The sequence below is a fragment of the Odocoileus virginianus genome, chromosome 17 (genome assembly GCF_023699985.2).
Source record: "Odocoileus virginianus isolate 20LAN1187 ecotype Illinois chromosome 17, Ovbor_1.2, whole genome shotgun sequence".
NCBI lineage: Eukaryota > Metazoa > Chordata > Mammalia > Artiodactyla > Cervidae > Odocoileus > Odocoileus virginianus.
The window spans coordinates 54,153,511-54,171,748 of record NC_069690.1 but is presented as its reverse complement, the minus strand read 5'-3'; the positions used below and the strand labels follow the sequence as shown (position 1 = coordinate 54,171,748).

Below are 18,238 nucleotides of genomic sequence, written 5' to 3'. Positions count from 1 at the left end.
AGCCCCCGAGGCCAGGCTGAGTCAGTTTTCTGTCGGGTTAAAGATTCCGCGGCTGGGAAACCCAAAATGGGGCCCATTTGTTTAGACCTGTGCGCCAATCTGGGGACTTTGACCCCCAGCGGGCAGGTTCTCCACAATCTCCGCGTGTGGGGGCGGGCCTGGGCGGAGCCGGGCCGCGGAGGTCAAGCTGGCAGTCAGCTGTTCACCTCTCCCCAGCCAAAAGGCTTTCTCCTGCAGGGTCCCGGGGATCCTGATGCAGTGGGGTGTGCAGGGCGCTGCTGACGGGGGGTCTAATAATAACCCCCAGTGTCGTTGTCACCCGCGGGCCCCAGGCAGATGGTGCCTGCCCTTCCAGAAGCAGAAGAGGACCAGGCCCTTTCCTGCTGCTGGGCAGGGAGCAGTCGGCCAGTTTGGCTTCCGCAGCTTGCACTCTTTCTGGTCTGCACGCCCCCTCCCACCCCCTCCCTGAGCCCTGCCTAGGGAAGGCCGCTGGCTCCCTGAGAACGCGGCCGCCTGGGGAGAACTCCAGGGAATCTTCCGCTCCCAGTGAATGCAAGAAAAGAGGCGGATATGATTTCAGAGACAGCTGTGTTGCTTGCGGATTGTGTGTGTGTGTGTCTGACCCCACATCTGCTTGTCCCAAACCCTGCTACCCAGATCCTGTCCTGCGGTCTCCCACCATAGCTCTCTCCTTTCCTCTGAAGGAGAAGTAAGCTCCCTACTGGCTGGAGATGACCTTCGGGTGTGGGGAGGGGGCTGGACGGGACAGACAGCTGCTGTCTGGCTGTCCTGGTGGGCCTGAGCCTGCCCCACCCCGCTTGGTCCCCTGGAGAGGTGACAGCCAAGCCAGAGGGACCGACTCACAGTCCCTGTCCCTCTCCTCCCCGTGTCAGACCCTGGCACTCCAAGGGGCACCCCCTCTCCCCGGCCTCACCCCCACCCTGCTCGCCCTGCTCAGGCAGCCTGGGATCCGAGTGCGGTAGGGCCGGACAGGACTGGACAGGAAGTCTGGCTCTGGGTGTTTATTTCAGGTGGCTCCCGTTCTGGTGAGTTCCCCTGGTGTCTGACCACAGGTCTCTTCTGGAAGTCCCCTTCCCCCTGAGCAGCAGTCACCGCCCACGTCAGTTAACACCATCGACCAGGCACTTTTTGCTGTCATCCCAGCGCTCGCTCGGCAGAATCCTGACTGGGGAGAAGCCCTGCGCCAGGTGTGGGGTCACGCGCTAACCGTGCCACCAAGGCCTTCGGGGCTCAGCAGCTGAGTAGCTGGGAGGGGGCCGTGCGTTGGAATCCGGAGTTTTGTCACTTACCGTGTGACCATGACAGGTGTCTGTACCTCCGAGCCTCCCTTCCCTCCTCTGCAAGTGGTGAATGAGCTGTCCCTTGAAACGTGCTTAGTACCTCGAGGGTCCCCTCGCACGTGGTGGGCCCAGTGATGCAAATCATTACGCAGACTGGCCTTGATGTTCAAATAGCGCGTCCAAGTACAGTGACGCAGGGAGGATGCAGACGAAGGATCCGCCACTGTCATGGTCAGGAAGGGCTGAGAGACACGTGCCGAGGGGGCTGCAGCTCATGCCCCTGGGGGCCAAGTGAACTGTGCCGGCTTGTGGTATGGCGTGTGTGTGTTTGTGTGCGCGGACCCACATGCGTGTGTACTCACCAGAGATTAAGTGGAGCTGGGAACAGGCCGTCAAGCTGAAGGACAGCTCGGGAGGGGGCGGGCTGTGCCGGAATCTGGGAGGTACAAGGAAGCCTGAGGGACGAGCAGGTGGCCTGGCGACGACCAGGACGTCCTGAGCAAAGTCAGCCCCAGGACTTCCTTGAGGAAGCGGGCATCCCCCACCCCACCCACTTTCTGGGGCCTTGGGAGCCACTGTGGAAGCCCACTGGTGGGTCAGTCTTTCCAGCCCTCCCCGCCAGTGAACCGGACCCTGAGTCCTTGCCCAGGTCACCTGGGCCTGGTCCACCAGGCTCATGGGGAGGTGGCAAGCCCCAGGCCCAAGGGGCGCCCCCGCCGGGCTGGGCCCCCAGCTCCAGGTGGGGAAGCTGCAGAGACCCTCCTCACTTGTGAGATGGGGTGGGGATGGAGCAGATCCTGGCGTCAAAGAGCTAGTGAAAGGACCCCATCGTCCTTTAGTGGGTATAAAGCATGTTGCCAGCGCTGGGCGCTTCGTAAGTCGCCATAAGCCCCACTTGGCACGGAGGAGGCCCCCACCGGCCAGGTGTCGCATGGGCAGAGTTGGGGAAAGGGCCCTGACACTGCCCCCAGCTGTGTCTCCCAAACCAGCCACCCCGGTTTCCCCTTCAGCGGCGCCGTCCCCATCCATTCCAGAGAGCTGGGAGAGCAGAGCAGAGACTGAGGACCCGGTGCCTTTGCGAGGCTGGAGGCTCCAGACGCTGCTGCGCGGAGGTTCGCTGCCTCTGCCGCCCTGCCTGCTCCCTCTCCCGCTTCCGCTGGCCGGCCATTGTCTTGGGACGTGCGTGAGGAAGCAGAGGAAACATTCTTCACTTTTTACACGTATCCCCACGTGCTAACTCTGGGTAATCCTGTTGGTAGGCTCCCCAGAGTCTCACACACTCCCAGGGGAGGGTTGGATCCAGAGCTATGGGGCTCCTCCAACTTGGGGGCGTTTCTCAGGAGGAAAGACCACGCGGGGATCCCTCCCCCCCCACCCCACCCCCACCCCCGCAGGATTTGAGAAGAGCCAAAGGATGAGGAAGCCCCATTCATCCAGCGTGAACTTTGAGTCATGGTCAGCAGACACTCACGCTGCCCCCCACCCCCGCCCCCTTCGCCCCCACCAACCCAGGAGGTGGGGGAGCTTAACCCTTTCCAATCAGGGCCTCCCCCTGCAGCTCGCTGCCCTCTGGCCTCACCCCTGGGCCGGCACAGTCTTCATCTCCTGGGGTCTCGGGGTGAGGGGTGCTCAGGATGTTTCCCCCTCCCTCCCCCGCCCAAGTGCAGAAGCCCCTGTGGGCTCAGCTGCCACCTCGGCATTCTCAGAAGACCCATCGGTCACTGCTGCCCCCAGCTGGGGTCCTGGGTTCGTGCTGTGGTTTCTCGTTACAAAGTGAGAAGCCAGAACGAGTGGAAGTTGCTTGGATGAGGGGCGAGGCCTGAGCCCTGCTGCCAGGGCCATGGGCTGGCTGTTGGGTGGCTCAGGGAGGTGGTAGTGGCCACAGGGGCTGGGAACCTATCCTTTCTCGGCTCCATCAGCGCAGGAGGGCGTGTGAGTCGACTTCCTGGCTTCCTGCAGACAGGACATCCTCCCTGTAACACCCGGAGGTGTGTAACGGAGACCTGCAGAGTCCGTTAGAAGCAGGAGGACTGTTGCCTGTTAGAGGGTGGCAGGGTGACGCGGGGAGAAGGTTCTGCAGGCTTCTCGTCCCTCCCTCCTTCAGCCCCTCCTGCCCCCAACCTTAACCCTAACCCTGGGCTTCCCAGGTGTCTCCCAGGTGTCTCAGCAGCAAAGAACCTGCCTGCCAATGCGGAAGACTCGGGTTTGATCCCCGGGACAGGAAAATCCCCTGGAGAAGGAAATGGCAACCCACTCCAGTATTCTTGCCTGGGAAACCCCATGGACAGAAAAGCCTGGCGGGCCACAGTCCGTGGGGTCCCAAAGAGTCGGACATGCCTCAGTCACTAAACAACCCAAACCCTGATCTTAGCTCCTCTGCCCCGCCCTCCTGCTCCCACTGCCGGGAGAAAGTTCTGGAAGAGAACCGCTAACAGAAGGGCCTTCGAGTTTGGATTTCGCAGGTATGGCTTCCGCAGGCTGGGCCAAAGCAGGAATAAAGGAATTGAGGCCAGACGCCCGGCTTGGGAGAGGCCCCTCGGCCTGAGAGTCCCAGGGCCCTGCCCGCAGTGCTGGACTTGCAAGAGGTCAGGGGGCCCGAGTGTGTCGTGAGGGGCTTCAGAGGTGGGGACAGGCTGTGGTTTGGAGAGACTCAGGTGGCACCACCCCAAGTCGTGATCACTTCCCGGAGGTCCTGCCGTGCCGGATGGGGGCCCGTGGTAGAGTCCGTGGGTTTTCCTGTTTGGGGGGAGATCAAGGGTGAGATTTTCTAGGGAAGCTGGGAGGAGGTCTGACTGTTAGCCCGTCTCTGATCTATGCAAAAGGTTTATCCGGGCTTGGTTTTGTTTTGTTTTGATTAGGACTAACTTATAGGGAAGTGCGCTTTCTTAAGTGTACACCTCAGTACGTGTATGTGTGTGCGTGTGTGTGTGTGTGTGTGTTCGAGTGTGTGTATGAGACACCACCCCAAGCAACGTATATCCCTGACCGCCCAGCAGGCTCCGTCTCACCTGATTCCCTCCCGGGGGTGGCTGCATCTCGGGCCCCTGTCACCGCAGATGAGTCCCCGACTGTGCATCTCACATCAGTTAAACCGCACAGCCCCCGCTGTTTCGTCTCCCTTGTTTCTTCCTACGTCGCATCTGTAACAGTCACCCAGATCACTGGCTGCCGCTGCCCTGGCTTTTCACGGCCGCACAGTATTCCGTTCTGTGGCTCCAGCACCTGTTATATGTCAGAGCTCTTGTTGGTGAGCATTTGTGGTGCTTCTGGCGCTTCACTTTTGCTTCAGTGTTAGGCTGCGGTGAACAGCTGTGGGCGGCGGCGGGGACACAAGCCCTCCTTTCTGCCAGGGGAAGGAGGGGGTTGCCGGCTCGAGGGGTTTGCACGCTGCACAGTGGTCTGCAACTTGTGAAGGGGATCCTGGGCTCTAGCAGAGGGGCCTCGGGCCTGCGAGGGCGTGGCCAGGACAAAGCCTGGCATTTACAGCCAGCCCTCCGTCAGGGGCACTCTGTATATCGGTGCTCTGCTAAGCGAGTCTGAAGGAAAGGCTCCGCTGCTGCAAATAGTTTGAGAAAGTCTGTGGGCACTACTCGGTGCTTGCTAGACTTGGAACGGGATACAGCCCCGCGGGTCATCTCCTGGCGCACTTCTGATTCACTGGGTCCAGGGTGGAGCTGGAGATGGTGCATTCTGCATCTCAGAAGAGGTCAGTGCTGCAGTGTTGGTGAACTCCACTTTGAACAGCAAGGCTCTGAACCCCTATATTTTCTTGGGATCCAAAATCACTGCAGATGGTGACTGCAACCATGAAATTAAAAGACGCTTGCTCCTTGGAAGAAAAGCTATGACCGATCTAGACAGCATATTAAAAAGCAGAGACATTACTTTGCCAACAAAGGTTCATCTAGTCAAAGCTATGGTTTTTCCACTGGTCATGTATGGATGTGAAAGTTGGACTATAAAGAAAGCTGAGCACTGAAGAATTGATGCTTTTAAACTGTGGTGTTGGAAAAGACTCCTGAGAGTCCCTTGAACAGCAAGGAGATCCAATCAGTCCATCCTAAAGGAAATCGGTCCTGAATATTCATTGGAAGGACTGATGCTGAAGCTGAAACTCCAATCCTTTGGCCACCTAATGTGAAGAACTGACTCACTGGAAAAGACCCTGATGCTGGGAAAGATTGAAGGCGGGAGGAGAAGGGGACGACAGAGGATGAGATGGTTGGATGGCATCACCAACTCAATGGACACGAGTTTGAGTAAACTCCAGGAGTTGGTGATGGACAAGGAGGCCTGGCGTGCTGCAGTCCATGGGTCACAAAGAGTCAGACACAACTGAGCGACTGAACTGACCTGAAACCCCTATCTGTCCTTGACCTTCTTCCCCATGGCCTGGGGCTGCAGGGCCTCCAGTGAGCAAACGGCTTGTGCTGGGGGCCGGCAGTGTTAGTTGCAGTCGCATCCAATTCTTCTGCCACTTCGTGGACTGTAGCCCACCAGGCTCCTCTGTCTGTGGGATTCTCCAGGCAAGAATACTGGAGTGTGTAGCCATTTCCTCCTCCGGGGGATCTTCCCGACCCTGAGATCGAGCCCTGGTCTCCTGCAGTGCAGACTGGTTCTTTACGGTCTGAGCCACCAGGAGGCCGACAGGGACGGCTCCTTCCCACGGTCTCCCCAGGCCAGCCTCCTGGCTCCGTCCATGGGACAAGCCTAGTGGTCCAGGCTCGGGGCCCCCGCCCCTGCCAAGAGGACTTCCACAGGGGGGTGTGTGTGTTAATGTCCACTGGGCCTTCCCAACCGCCTGAAGGAGGAGGGCTCGTGCTCCACGCCGCTGAGTCGGGAGGGTGGCAGGGCAGGTTCCTGGCAGTGTCTGTGACGCATTTCTGCCAGGTGGAGGCGAGAGCCACGCTTCCTCCCAGCCGCCAATCCCACACCCAGTGGGCCGTCTCCCCTGTCCACTTCCGGGCTGTCCCCATCACTCTGGCCATTTGTCCGTGAGGCTCGGGAGCCTGTCGGTCCAGGTGACCAGCAGAGCAGCTGCCCCCTCTCCCCTGTGAGGCCCCGCCCCTTCCTGCCAAGATGACCTCAGGCCTCGAGACTGCAGGCCTCAGCCTCCAGGTGTGCGCACGCTCTGGCCTGAGACTTGTGTCCTCCTTAGACCGGAAGGATCCCGGTGTCTCCCCCAGTCTGCCTGTCTCCCCGCCGCGACGGCCCAGGCTGGAGGGCTGGAGGTTCCCAGCTGGGAACGACTCAGGGGCACGTGTGCAGCCGGGCAAGGCGGTCGGCTCAGGAGCCTGACTTAGAGCCAGGTCCAGCCCCGGGGCCATCTGGTGGCCATCTGGCTGAGTCAGGAGACTGGAGGGCAAGGAGTGGGGGGCTCCGGGCCTCCCGGCCGACAGCAGCCCCCTTTATAGGACCGTGCGGTGCTCGGCGGGCCTGAGTCGGCATCTCCTCTCTTTCAGAATTCTGGGCTTGACTGCCACCCTTGGCATCTTGGGGCGGCTGTCCCTTTCAGTGTGTGGTGGAAGGAACCTCCGCAGGTGCATCTCCTGACATCCCCCACTGCCCCCCACACGGAGTTGGTCTCTGGTTGAGAAGGGACCCCAACTCCTAAAGTGAGGCTCAGAGGGGGCCGATACACCAGGACGTCTACCCCAGGCCCCCGTTCAGCTTCTGAGATATCCCGCCCAAGCCCTGCCTCCTCTGGGAGGCCTCGGATGCTCTGATCATGGGGTGGTCCCTCTCCTCGTCTCCCTCGGTCACACCAAGCGTCGCCCACAGACCTCATGGTCCAGGGACATTTCCTGCTTGTCTCTTGAGTGACTCGGAGCATCCATTAGGCAGGGTGTGGTCCTCACCTTCATCCAGGTGTGTACGCCCCAGATGGGGAGCCAGCCTTGAGCCACGCCTCCTGCCTCCTCCCGTCTCGGGTCCTCTGCCCCCTCCCACACCTGAGCTCCATCTCCCCCCACTGCTGGTGCCCAAGGGCAGGGCGCTTTATACAGAGCAGGAGCGTCAGTCCTGGGAGGAGGGCATCGGATGTACAGCTCAGCCGCGGTCTCCACACCGCAGCCCTGCTGAGCTCGGGGCCCTTCCCCGCACCCCCGGGACCCAGCTCTGACCCCGGTCCTCTCCGTCCTCAGTCGCTGCTGCTCCTGGGGCTGGTGGCCGCCGTCGGCCTGGGCCTGAACCTCGTCCTCCTCGCGGCCTACCTGGTCTGTGCGTGCTGCTGCCGGCAGGACGACGCGGCGCAGACCAAGCGCCCCCGCTCCTGCTGCGTCACCTGGACGGCCGTGGTGGCCGCGCTCATCTGCTGGTGAGTGTCCGTCTGCGCTGGGCCCGGCGGGGGCGGGGAGGTCGCAGCACAGAGGTGTGAGAAGGACACAGCGGACGAAAAGCAGTCCTGACCGTCTGGGTCTCGCCCGTGGTCAGCCCCTTGACCAGGACACCCCTTCCTTACCTTCCACCTCCAGCCCCACCCCATCCTAACAGACCCCAGGTGGTTCATCAGTTGTCTGCCCACGTGGTCGTGCCTGAGCTCCAGGAACCCAGGTGGGAGAGCCTGTCTCAGGGGTGCATGCTGTCCCCCTTCTCGCCAGGCGGTGGGAATCAGATGTCCCGGGTGGTTATGGGAAGCTCCCTAGCATCCTGGGCCGCCACCCCTGGTGTGAGCCTCTCAAGCCCGGCAGGGAGCTCCCTGGGCAGTTGATGGGTGACAACTCTGCCCTCTGTGTCCCATCCCCTCCCAGCTGCCGCCCTGGGTCTGCGACCAGAGTCTGACTCCAGCCCAGATCAATTCCATCTTCTACAAGATCAATAGCTCTTAGCGCCCTCGGCCAGCTCTTCTCTGCTCCAGTAGGAGAATCTCTAACTTTGTGTCAGAGCCGAGCTACTGCTCAAGAAGTGTCCACACACACGGGCCTTGTTTTCTCAGGAGCTGTATTTTTCTTGTTTTCTTTCTTTCTTTCTTTTTAATATTCACTTATTTATTTGGCTGCACGAGGTTTTAGTTGAGGCATGCGGGGTCTAATTCCCTGACCAGGGATCGAACCTGGGCCTCCTACATTGGGAGCACGAAGTCTTAGCTACTGGACCCTGAGGACTCCCAGGGGCTGGTCCCCTGCGGCTCACAGCATTGCCCTAGGGCCATCTTCTCTCCATTAGATCATGTTCACCGTCTGTCCTGCCTGCCGTGTGGGGCTGCAGGGTGGAGGGATCTGGGGTGAGTGCCATGGAGGTCAGCAGTTACGGCCGCTGGAGTCGAGCTCAGATCAGAGCTGAGTTGAGGGAGGGAGGCAGGGAAGGGAGTCAACAAAAGCAGGAGGAGAGATCCAGAGTGAGGCTGGGGGGATGAGGAGGGAGCGGTCTCGCGGAGCTCTGACGGGCTGGTGCCGTTAAGGAGTTCAAAGCTGGGTGACTAGTTCTGGATGGATGCAGAGGGTATTGATTTACACGTTGGTTCACCAAAATGTAGCTGAAACGCGCGCGTGCACGCGTGCGCCAGACCCACGAAGCAGATGGGAACCTTGTTTCAAAATGCACATTTCAGACCACCCTGATAACAGTGGGTGCAGCGTGGGCCGCTCCCCGAACCTGCACTTGTAACACGTCTTCCAGGTGATGTGTACTGCGGTCCATGGACCATTTCCCCAGACACAATGAATGAGCGGTCAAGGGCACCCAGGAAGGAGGAGTCTGTAACAGCCTCCCAGGGGATTCCATAGCAGGTCCTGTCCCTTTCAAAGAAAAAAGATAAGTGTAAACACATGTAGCTTCACCCCCACCCCCAAAACCAGTGTTTGGGATGAAAGCTCGAGGAGGCTGTTCGATGACTCTTCGGAGGACCCCCAGTGGTGTGAGTCAGATAAAATACGATCAGTGACAGAAGCAAGATTCGAGATGATTTGTTCGGGCTGGAATGTTGGACCAAAACCAACCAGATGAAATTTCACGGAGATGGATTTAGAGTTCTGCTTTTGGTTAAAACAGAACAAAAGTCAGTACAGCACTAGAGGAAGGAGGAGCACCTGGGCTTCGCGCGGTCCTTGGGGCGAAACCAGAGGTGTTTGTGGACCACAGGGTCAGTGGTGGGGAGGGAGGACCCCATGGCATTAGCCCCAAGCTCGGAGCTGGAGGGACCGCCTGGGCTTGGGAGCGTCACTCAGAGCACTGACCGACCCGAGAGAGTGGAACCAGATGTAGACCAGGGTCTGGAGGACATGCTTGACTGGAAGCGTGATAAGGAGGGTGATACGGAGCCCCATTCAGATGTCCAGCAGGTCATCTTGCAGAATTGGAAGCTTGTTCCAGGCTGGCCCTGAGGACGGCCAGAAACCAGTGGGTATGTGGTTTAAGGAGGTAGGCTTCAGCTCAACGTAAGAAGGGACTTTATGGACTTCCCTGGTATTCCAGTGGTGAAGAATCCGCCCGCCATGCCAGGGACGTGGGTTTGATCCCTGGTTCAGGGAGATCCCACCTGCTGCAGGGAAGCTAAGCCTGTGTGCCACGGGAAAGACAGGCCCACACGTCACAATAGAAAGAAGGACTTTCTGGAAGCCAGAACTTTTCAGTAGGATGGGCGGTGTCGGGGGGGTGGGGGAAGGATAGAGAACAGAGGGAAGTCCCCAACACTGCGAGGATTTCACGAGACTTCAGAGCTCCCCAAGCCCACATGTGTCGAGTGTCCCCTGGGGAGCCTGAACGATACGGGTCCCTGGGCCCCTCCCTGACTCACCTCCAGCATCAGAATCCCTGGGGCCCAGCCAGCAAAATCTTCCACCCTTCACAGCCCCGGGACTAGAGAATAGGAATGTTTTCCTGTGGGCTAAACAAAACGTGCTGTAGAACTAGTTGGTCAGGCCAGGGCCTGCTGGCCCAGAGCCATCCCCTCATTGCCTGGCCAACACACTTTAGGCCACCCCCTCCCCCCTACCGCCAGGAAAGATTTCCTCAGCTGAAGTCAAACACCGGCTCTAATGGATGCTTAGAGCCTCTTGCATCATAATTTCTAAGATTTAATGATGCTGGGAAAGACTGAGGTCAGGAGGAGAAGAGGGTGGCAGAGGATGAGATGGGTGGATGGCATCAATGGACATGAACCTGAGCAAACTGTGGGAGATAGTGAAGGACGGGGAAGCCTGGCGTGCTGCAGTCCGAGGGGTCGCAAAAAGTCAGACATGACTTGGCGACTGAGCAACAACAATAGTAGAAGCAACCAGGATGCCCTTCGGGAGGTGAATGGCTAAATTGTTTTTATTCAAACAATGGGATCTTATTCAGCTCTCAAAGAAAAATGAGCTATCAAGCCACGAAAGGACATGGAGGAATCTTAAATGCACATGAAAAGGCTACGTACTGTATGATTCCAACCATATGACGTTTTGGAAAAGGCAAAACTATGGAAACAGTGAACACATGAATGTTGCCAGGGTTTGCGGAGCGGGGAGGGGTGGCAAGGTAGAGCACAAAGGATTTTAAGGGCCGTGGAAGTGCATGTGATACTACAATGGCAGACACATGCCCTTATAGTTTGAGTGACCCTACCGTAAACTGTGGACTTTGGGTGATAATGGTGTGTCCTCATAGGTTCATCGGTTGTAACAATCGTTACATTCTGGTGGGGGCTGTGGATGGTGGGAGAGTCTGTGTGAGTGAGGGGCTAGACCACGGGAACTTCCATATACTTTCCATTCAAGTTCATCGTGCAGTTAAAACGGCACTCAAAAATAGTGTGCTGAAAAAAACCGTCTCCTCCGGGTGTCGCCTCTAACTTTGGGGTCTTGCCCACAGCGCTGCGGTGGGCGCGGGTTTCTATGGAAACAGCGAGGCCAACGACGGGGTGTACCAGCTGCTCTACGCCCTGGACAACGCCAACCACACCTTCTCCGGGATCGATGTGCTGGTAAGGTCCCAGGCAGCCAGGCGCAGGCCTCGAGGTCAGCCTGGTCCCCACAGACGCCCCGGTCAGATCCCGGCCCGCTCGGCTCCAAGGGGGTTGGTCCCGCAAGGAGCAAACAGGCCATGTCTGCTCCCCAGGCAGGGGTGGGAGTATAGACCCAAGGAGAAAGGTGGATGGGGCCTGGGGTGGGGGAGGGTGGGACGGCCGTGCGACCGAATCCTACCCACCTTTAGGAGCACTATGCCCAAGAGGTTCTTGAATGTGGAAGATCAGCCCCCAACCCCCCCACCGACACACACAGTTTTTTTACTGGTTTATTTGCTTTTGGCTGCACTGGGTCTTTGCTGCTGCACAGGCTTTCTTCCAACTGCAGTGAGTGGGTTGCTCTCTTGCGCTGTCTTCTCTCGTCGCAGAGCACAGACTCCAGGGCCCACGGGCTTCCGTGGCTGCAGCTCCCGGGCCCCGGAGGGCCAGCTCGATAGTTGTGACGCTCCCGCTTAGTTGCTCCGCAGTATGTGGGATCTTCCCGACCCAGGGATCAAACCTGCGTCCCCTGCGTCGGCAGGCGGCTCCTTTCCCACTGAGCCACCAGGGAAGCCCCTCCCAGTGTTTTCTGCGTTCACTCTCAGTGCTGAGTACAGAGCGTCGTGGGTCGGGTCTAGGCGATGTCAAGGGGAAAACTTCAGAATCAAGTGGAGAGCCCCGAAGCCAGCGCGGTGTGCTTCGGGCCCTGGTTTCCAGGGATTTTTAGCACAAGGCAGAGGTCCACTTGCTGAGCCTCGAGAGCGGGGAGGCAGGGTCTTCCGAAAACACAGCCCTTGCCCCTACCTGCTCCTCACGTTCACGCACCAGGTCTTTCCAGTTGATTTCCCAGCAGCCCCAGGGCAGCCCCAGTGTCCCGGGAGCCAGGCTCCAGGGCAGTTTTCAGAAACGCCAGCTGCTGGACGTCCACCCTGGGCCAGGTCCCCAGCAGAGGGGTGACCTCAGCCAACGGCCGATTGTGTCCGGCGGCCTCAGCCACACAATCCGGCCCCGACCAGAGCATGTGGACTTCATCCCGGTGCTGCTGGAAGAGGATTCTGGAGGAGGACTCACCCCATCGCACCCCCCCTCCCTTAAGCTCCTCTAAGGCCTTAATCCCCCAGCTCTCCGGGGACCAGCTCCCTTAAAGAGACAGCTGTGCTGGTCTTCGGGTGGGGTGGCCAGGTGCTGGCTGCCCTGGCTCTGGCCTCAGATAAAGTCCTTCTGGGAAGCCAAGGGTCACAGGCCAGACCAGGGGCCCCGCTCTCCTGCTGAGTTCATCCGTCCACCCTTTGTGTCTGCTGGGGCCCATCCCTGGGGACCAGGAGCTAGCTGTCTGGACCCTGGCTGGGGCAGCTGTGACAGAGCAAGAGTGCGGCGGTGGGTGGAGAAGCTGGGGGACCAACACAGGGGGCCCTAGGCACGCCCTGGCCTGGGGCGGGGCTCACTCCCTGGGGACCCCTACCCTCACTTCTGCCCTGATGTGGAAGGGGCCCCACCCTCCAGCCCCAGAGCCCCTGGGGGAAGAACTCACTCTCCAAAGGAGAATCTCTGGGGAAGCCCCAGAGCCATGCCCTTCACTGGCTGACCTGTGACCATTGTCAGAATGACCTGTGGCTCCCCCAGGGACCGAGGAAGAAAGTCTCCGAGCCATCCTGATGGGAAAACAAATGCTTCATGTCTTTATCACCCAGAAATGAGCTGGGACTGGGACCCCCAGGCTGGGCCCCTCGCCCCATGCTGAGAGTGCCCCAGGGCCAGGGGCACTGCCTGGACAGGCAGGCCCTGTGCTGGGCCTCCAGGGCTGGTTTTGACCTTAGGGTGGGCTCCCAGGACCCCTAGTCACAAGGGCTCCCAGGAGGCAGCAGATCTCAGAGGGCCCCCAGATCTGAGGGGTGAAGGCCAAATATCGGATGAGTGATGGCCAATGAGATGATGCCTGTGAAAGTGCCTGGTAATCTACAAAGAACTCTCCAAATGTTGGTGGGGGAGCTATGCTAATGGTGCCATTATTATAATTACTATAATAATACATATTACTATTATTACCACGGAAGAGTGGAAGCTTTGACTGGGGGCGGGGGCGGGGAACTCAGGAGACAGGTCAGGCAACTCAGACCTGGGCCAGAGCACGGTGGGCCCTCCCAGGCTCCCCTTCCTGGACCAGGAGGCCAGGTGCGCGCCCTCCCGGCCTGGGGGAGCCCTGAGCCACGCTGGCAGCAGGGTCCTGAGGCAGCTGCACACACTGATTTGGGGGGTCAGAAGGGGAGTGCCATGGGTGGATCCTTTCCCTGGATCCAGTGACCCCACCTGGACCTCACTCGGCGCCTCTAATCCGTCGGTGCTCAGTCGCTTCAGTCATGCCCAACTCTGTGACCCCCTGGGGCTGCAGCCCGCCAGGCTCCTCTGTCCACGGGAGTCTCCAGGCAAGAACACTGGAGTGGGCTGCCATGCCCTCCTCCAGGGGCTCTTCCTGACCCAGGGATGGAACCCTCATCTCCCGTGAATCCTGCGTAGCACTTCTCTACCACTGAGACTGAGCCGTCAGGGAAGCCCATTGGAGTCTTGGCTTGAACCACGGCCTGGGACGCCACACCTCCGGGAGCTCGGCTGGCTCGGGTTTGAGCTGGCAGCCGGCCTGTGGGCAGGCCTTTGGGTGAAGGAACGGGCACAGAGAGCTGGTGTGGCTGCCCCAAGGTGGGGAGTTGGTACCTTTCAGAACTCAGTACTAGAACCCAGGGGTCTGGTCTCAGCCCTTCCCCTCCAGGCTCTGAGATGTGGGGCCTGCCCCCAGCCTGCCTAGGCTCCACCCCTTCACCTCCTGCCTTGTCTAGAAAACCCCATTCCCTCCCTCTCTGAGAAGGAGCTTCCTCCCGGTCAGAGATTTTCAAACTTGAGCTTGCATCAGAATCCCCTGGAGGGCTTGACAGACACAGATGGCGGCCCCTCCCCCCTCCCCAGACTCTCCGCTGAGAATCTGCGTTGAGAATTTGTTCCCAGCTGATGATGCGAGGCCGCTGGTCCAGGGGCCGCAGCTGGAGAACGCCTGCTCCATCCTTCGGGGTAACAGCTTCCTCCACCTGCTAGCTTGCCCCTGACTTCCCCCAAACTTGGGGAGCTGAGCCAGCCCTCTTGATCCGAAGAGTTTCTCTTCCCCATGGGAGAGCCTGTTCCATCTCTGAGTGTGCCCCCCTCCCTGTCTCCCTTCAGGGAGCTCTGTGCGGAGCCTCTAAGGGCTGGGGGCCGAATGGGGAAGGGGCAGGTATAAGTGGGTCAGTGCTCTAATTTTAATTTTTTTCTGTTTTGTTTGGTTTCCTATGGGAAGACATCAGGAGGAAAAGAAGGCCTGGCAGATGTTTGCTGGCTTGTGTGTGTGTATGCGCTGCTTTTTTTTATTTTTTCCAAGGAGGAATTTAAGAAATAGAGAAGTGAAACATTTTAGAGCTATGGAAGGGGATAGAAGTGATCTTATAGGAAAAGTTTGCAGAGCATTTTTAACAGCCTTGTGGTCTAAAGTGAGTTAGGCTTCATATAGGAATACAGAAACCACACAGAGCGGGTTTGCTGCCAGCGTTGACGTTTATGAAGACTGCCTTTGGATCAGTGGCTGCAAAGCACTTGTCCGGTGACGTTACTAAATTGAAGAGGAGCGTTTGTCCGGGTGAGGGTTAGTTGTTGAATTTACCAGCGTGTGTGCCCAGCGTCTCTGCACTTTGGTATCTCTTCGTCGTTAACCAGTTTGTAAGAACCAGGAAGAAGCCAGAAAAGGGAACAAGCCGCTGACACTGGAAAAAATAAAATGCAACAAAGGGGGCCATTCTCTTTTGTGGAGCCAGGAACTCACAGCACAGCACAGATGTGAAAGGCTGTGGAGTTGCTATCAAGACCCTCTAACTCGCAGAAATAGCATTTGCTGCCAGGAGTGGGGTCTAATGATCTCTCCGTGGAGCTCTCACCCTGGGAAGTTTCTAAACATTCTTCGGGGTCTTTGTGTTTGGTTTTGGTTTTTGTTTTGTTTGTTTTTGGCCACACCGCAAAGCTTGCAGGATCTTAGTTCCCCAACCAGGGATTGAGCCCATGCCCTCAGCAGTGAAAGTGCAGAGCCCCGACCACGGGACCTCCAGGGAATTCCCGCTCTGGGTCATTTTTCTCTTCCCTGCAGACCTGAGGAGCTGAAGCCTGCCTGAACGATTAGCACATGCTCCCCAATTCCAGCCAGTTGTGTCTGTTGGTGAAACGTGACCATTTCAAAGCAACCAAGCCCTTACTCCCCTCTTGCCGGCACCCAGGCTCAGAGCAGGACTGGGGGGACGGTGCTTGGAATTCTTGGGCTGGGTCTCAGGGCCCTGCCAGGACCCTACATCTGGGCAGTTGAGAAGCATCTTTCCAATCCTTATGGTCCTTGTTTGCAAGCCCAGGACAGTCACCACCGTTGACCTCTCTACTTGTGAGCAGAGAGATGCTTCCTTCAAGGTCTGCTCAACTCCACGCAGAGCAGGCGTGGGGGCCCAGGAGGGTGGTGAGCACAGAGAAGGCACCGGTTTCCTCCTCCCGTCACGTGCATGTCCGGGCAGCATCGGATCTGCCTGTATCATTTCAAAGTCCCATTGTTCTGAACTCGGGTTCAGAACGCTGTGAGCCGTCGCTCGCTCCGCAACAAAGCCTTTCTCTTGTGAGATGCTGAGAAAGCCTTTGTGGGAACCAAAGGTCAGGTAGCAGCAGAGAGATTCTTTGGTTTAAACGTTTTATTCCTCACCCTCAACAAGAACTCACCGTCCAAAGTATTTAAACTTGGAAGAGAATCTTCAAGGAAGAAAAATGGCTTCTCTTGTTTGTTTTCCCCATCCGGCTCTGTCTTCCTAGGAAGGCACTGGGTCTTGGAGGCCGGGTCCTGGTTAGGACTAGATGGGGCCTGTCCCCCGGATGGAGGGACCCTCAGGCTGGGTGGGTAGGGCGAGGCTCTGCCATCCATTCTCCACCCGGACCATAGCCTCATGACTTCAGAGCTGGAGGCGCCCGTGGAGCACTCACTCAAGGCCAAGTTCTTCCCCTCCAGTTTGAATCAGACGGTGTACCCCCTCCGGCTTCCTCCCCCACCAAGGTCAGACTCACAAGCCCCCCCCTCCGCAGGTGTCAGGAACCACCCAGAAGATGCAGGTGGACCTGGAGCAGCATCTCGCCCGGCTGGGTGAGATCTTCGCCGCCCGGGGCGATTACCTCCAGACGCTGAAGTTCTTGCATCAGACGGCAGGCAGCATCATTGTCCAGATGGCAGGGGTGCCCGCGTGGACGGGGGTCACTGAGCAGCTGACTGAACTGGCCAACCAGACAAGCTACGTGGAGTACTACAGGTGAGGGCTCCCGGGAGAGCCAAGTTCTTGGTCAGGGGGAGGGGGCCACCCTAGCTTCCTTCAGCAGAGCCAGCATCTTGGGCTCCGGCAGGGAAGTGCCACCAGAAGGTCTCACTAAGCCACTGTCTGAAATCAGAGGGTACGAGAGCTCGTGGGGGCCGAGTGGAGGCAGCGAGTGCAAGCAGCTTGTACACGCAGGCACTGAGCCCCCCGGAGGGGCAGTGAGGAGCCAAGATCTCAGGCTGCACCTGGCCGCCCACCCAGCACACCGCGGGGGGCTCTTCTGAGACCAGCATCCTCAGGGCTGAGTGAAGTCCAGGCGGTTTACGCGTTCTTCTCCTTCTCGGATTGAGGGGCCAGGGCTCCTTGCACCTGCAGACCCAGCCCCAGAGGAGCAAAGGGTTGGGGAGATGGCAGCCCCTTTGGCAGCACAGAGCCTCCCCTGGTGGCAACTGCTTAGCAAGCTCAGAGATGCCCCCAGCCTCAGAGATGCCCAAAACCGGAGTGATAGGGCCTGCAGGGCACCACCCCACCTTTGCCATAATCAGGTATGCAGACTGCGTCCTTGGACCCCTGGGGTTCCGTTTATGTCTCCCCTGCCTCCCCATCACCTAAACCCCATCCTAGGTGATGGCGGTGGGCACAGGCCATCTGACCAGGGATCGGCTGCCCTCCGTTCCCGCGGAGGGTCTGGTGAGGGTCAGGTGAAGGTCACTCCGGGAACAACCATGAAAGGAGGCGGCGGTCCAGATTTGGGGGGCTCCCAGCAGAAGGGTGACGTGCACTCACGGCTTACACATCCTTGTACACTCAGGGCAGAGCGCCTGGCTCAGTGGGGGCGCGGGGGATGCAGGAGCCCCGGGAGCAAGCATTCATCCTTTGGATGCCCCTCGCCCTCCCCAGTTTCTTGCCTCTGCTTCAAGCCACCGGCGAAGGTCACAGTCTCCACCACAACGTTGCACAATTTACTCTGGACTCATTTCCGCTTTTTGAGAAAGCCCCACTCCAGGCTGAGCTAATACTGACCTCGAGAAGACGCCCCTGGTGGCCTCTGGACCTCCCCATCCAGGGCTCTCCGTTCCCTGGAGTGAGAGATGGACAGGCCCCGAGGACCGCAGAGGATGCTCAGGAGGCCCCCAGTTCTGGACGGTACTCTGCGTTCCTCCCCTGCCCGCCCATCCAGCCCCCGCCCTCCCAGACACGTCACCCAGATTTTTCTTTTCTTGTTTTTTTTTTTTTTTGCCCACATGTCCCAAGTAACCAAAAGGAAACTGCCGACTCTAGGAACTAGCTGTGACCTGTGACCCAAAACTGCCCTCTGATTAGTCCCGTGACATGAGGGACAGTCACTGTCTCAGCCTCCGAAACCTTTTTTGTCACGGGAAGCAGTGTCCGCTTCGACCCTGCCGCTCTCCCTAAGTGGACCTCGCCTCGGACCGTGTCTGAGCACCACACTGAGTGTGTGCTGTCGTGCCCGGCTCGTCGCCACCCCATGGCCCGTAGCCCGCCAGGCTCCCCGCTCCATGGAGTTTTGCTCAGGCAGGAATCCTGGAGTGGGGTGCCATTTCCTTCTCCAGGGAACCTTCCCGACCCAGAGATCGAACCCAGGTCTCCCGCTTGGCAGGCAGATTCTTTACCACTGAGCCACCAGAGCCGCCCTGAAAGGA

General features: G+C 58.8%; 1 protein-coding gene across 3 annotated transcripts in view; it reads left to right on the top strand.

The window, feature by feature from the left end:
• TTYH2 (tweety family member 2) overlaps window positions 1-18,238 on the top strand; it is a 35,047-nt gene that overhangs the window by 1,026 nt on the left and 15,783 nt on the right. For 2 of the 3 annotated variants that reach the window (XM_070480032.1, XM_070480031.1), the window contains exons 2-4: window positions 7,445-7,617; window positions 11,091-11,202; window positions 16,351-16,571. In XM_070480032.1, coding sequence (XP_070336133.1) covers window positions 7,445-7,617; window positions 11,091-11,202; window positions 16,351-16,571 — 506 coding nt within the window. Of the gene's footprint in view, window positions 1-7,444; window positions 7,618-11,090; window positions 11,203-15,903; window positions 15,928-16,350; window positions 16,572-18,238 lie in introns of those variants that run through there. The other variant, XM_070480033.1, reaches the window with a different exon arrangement.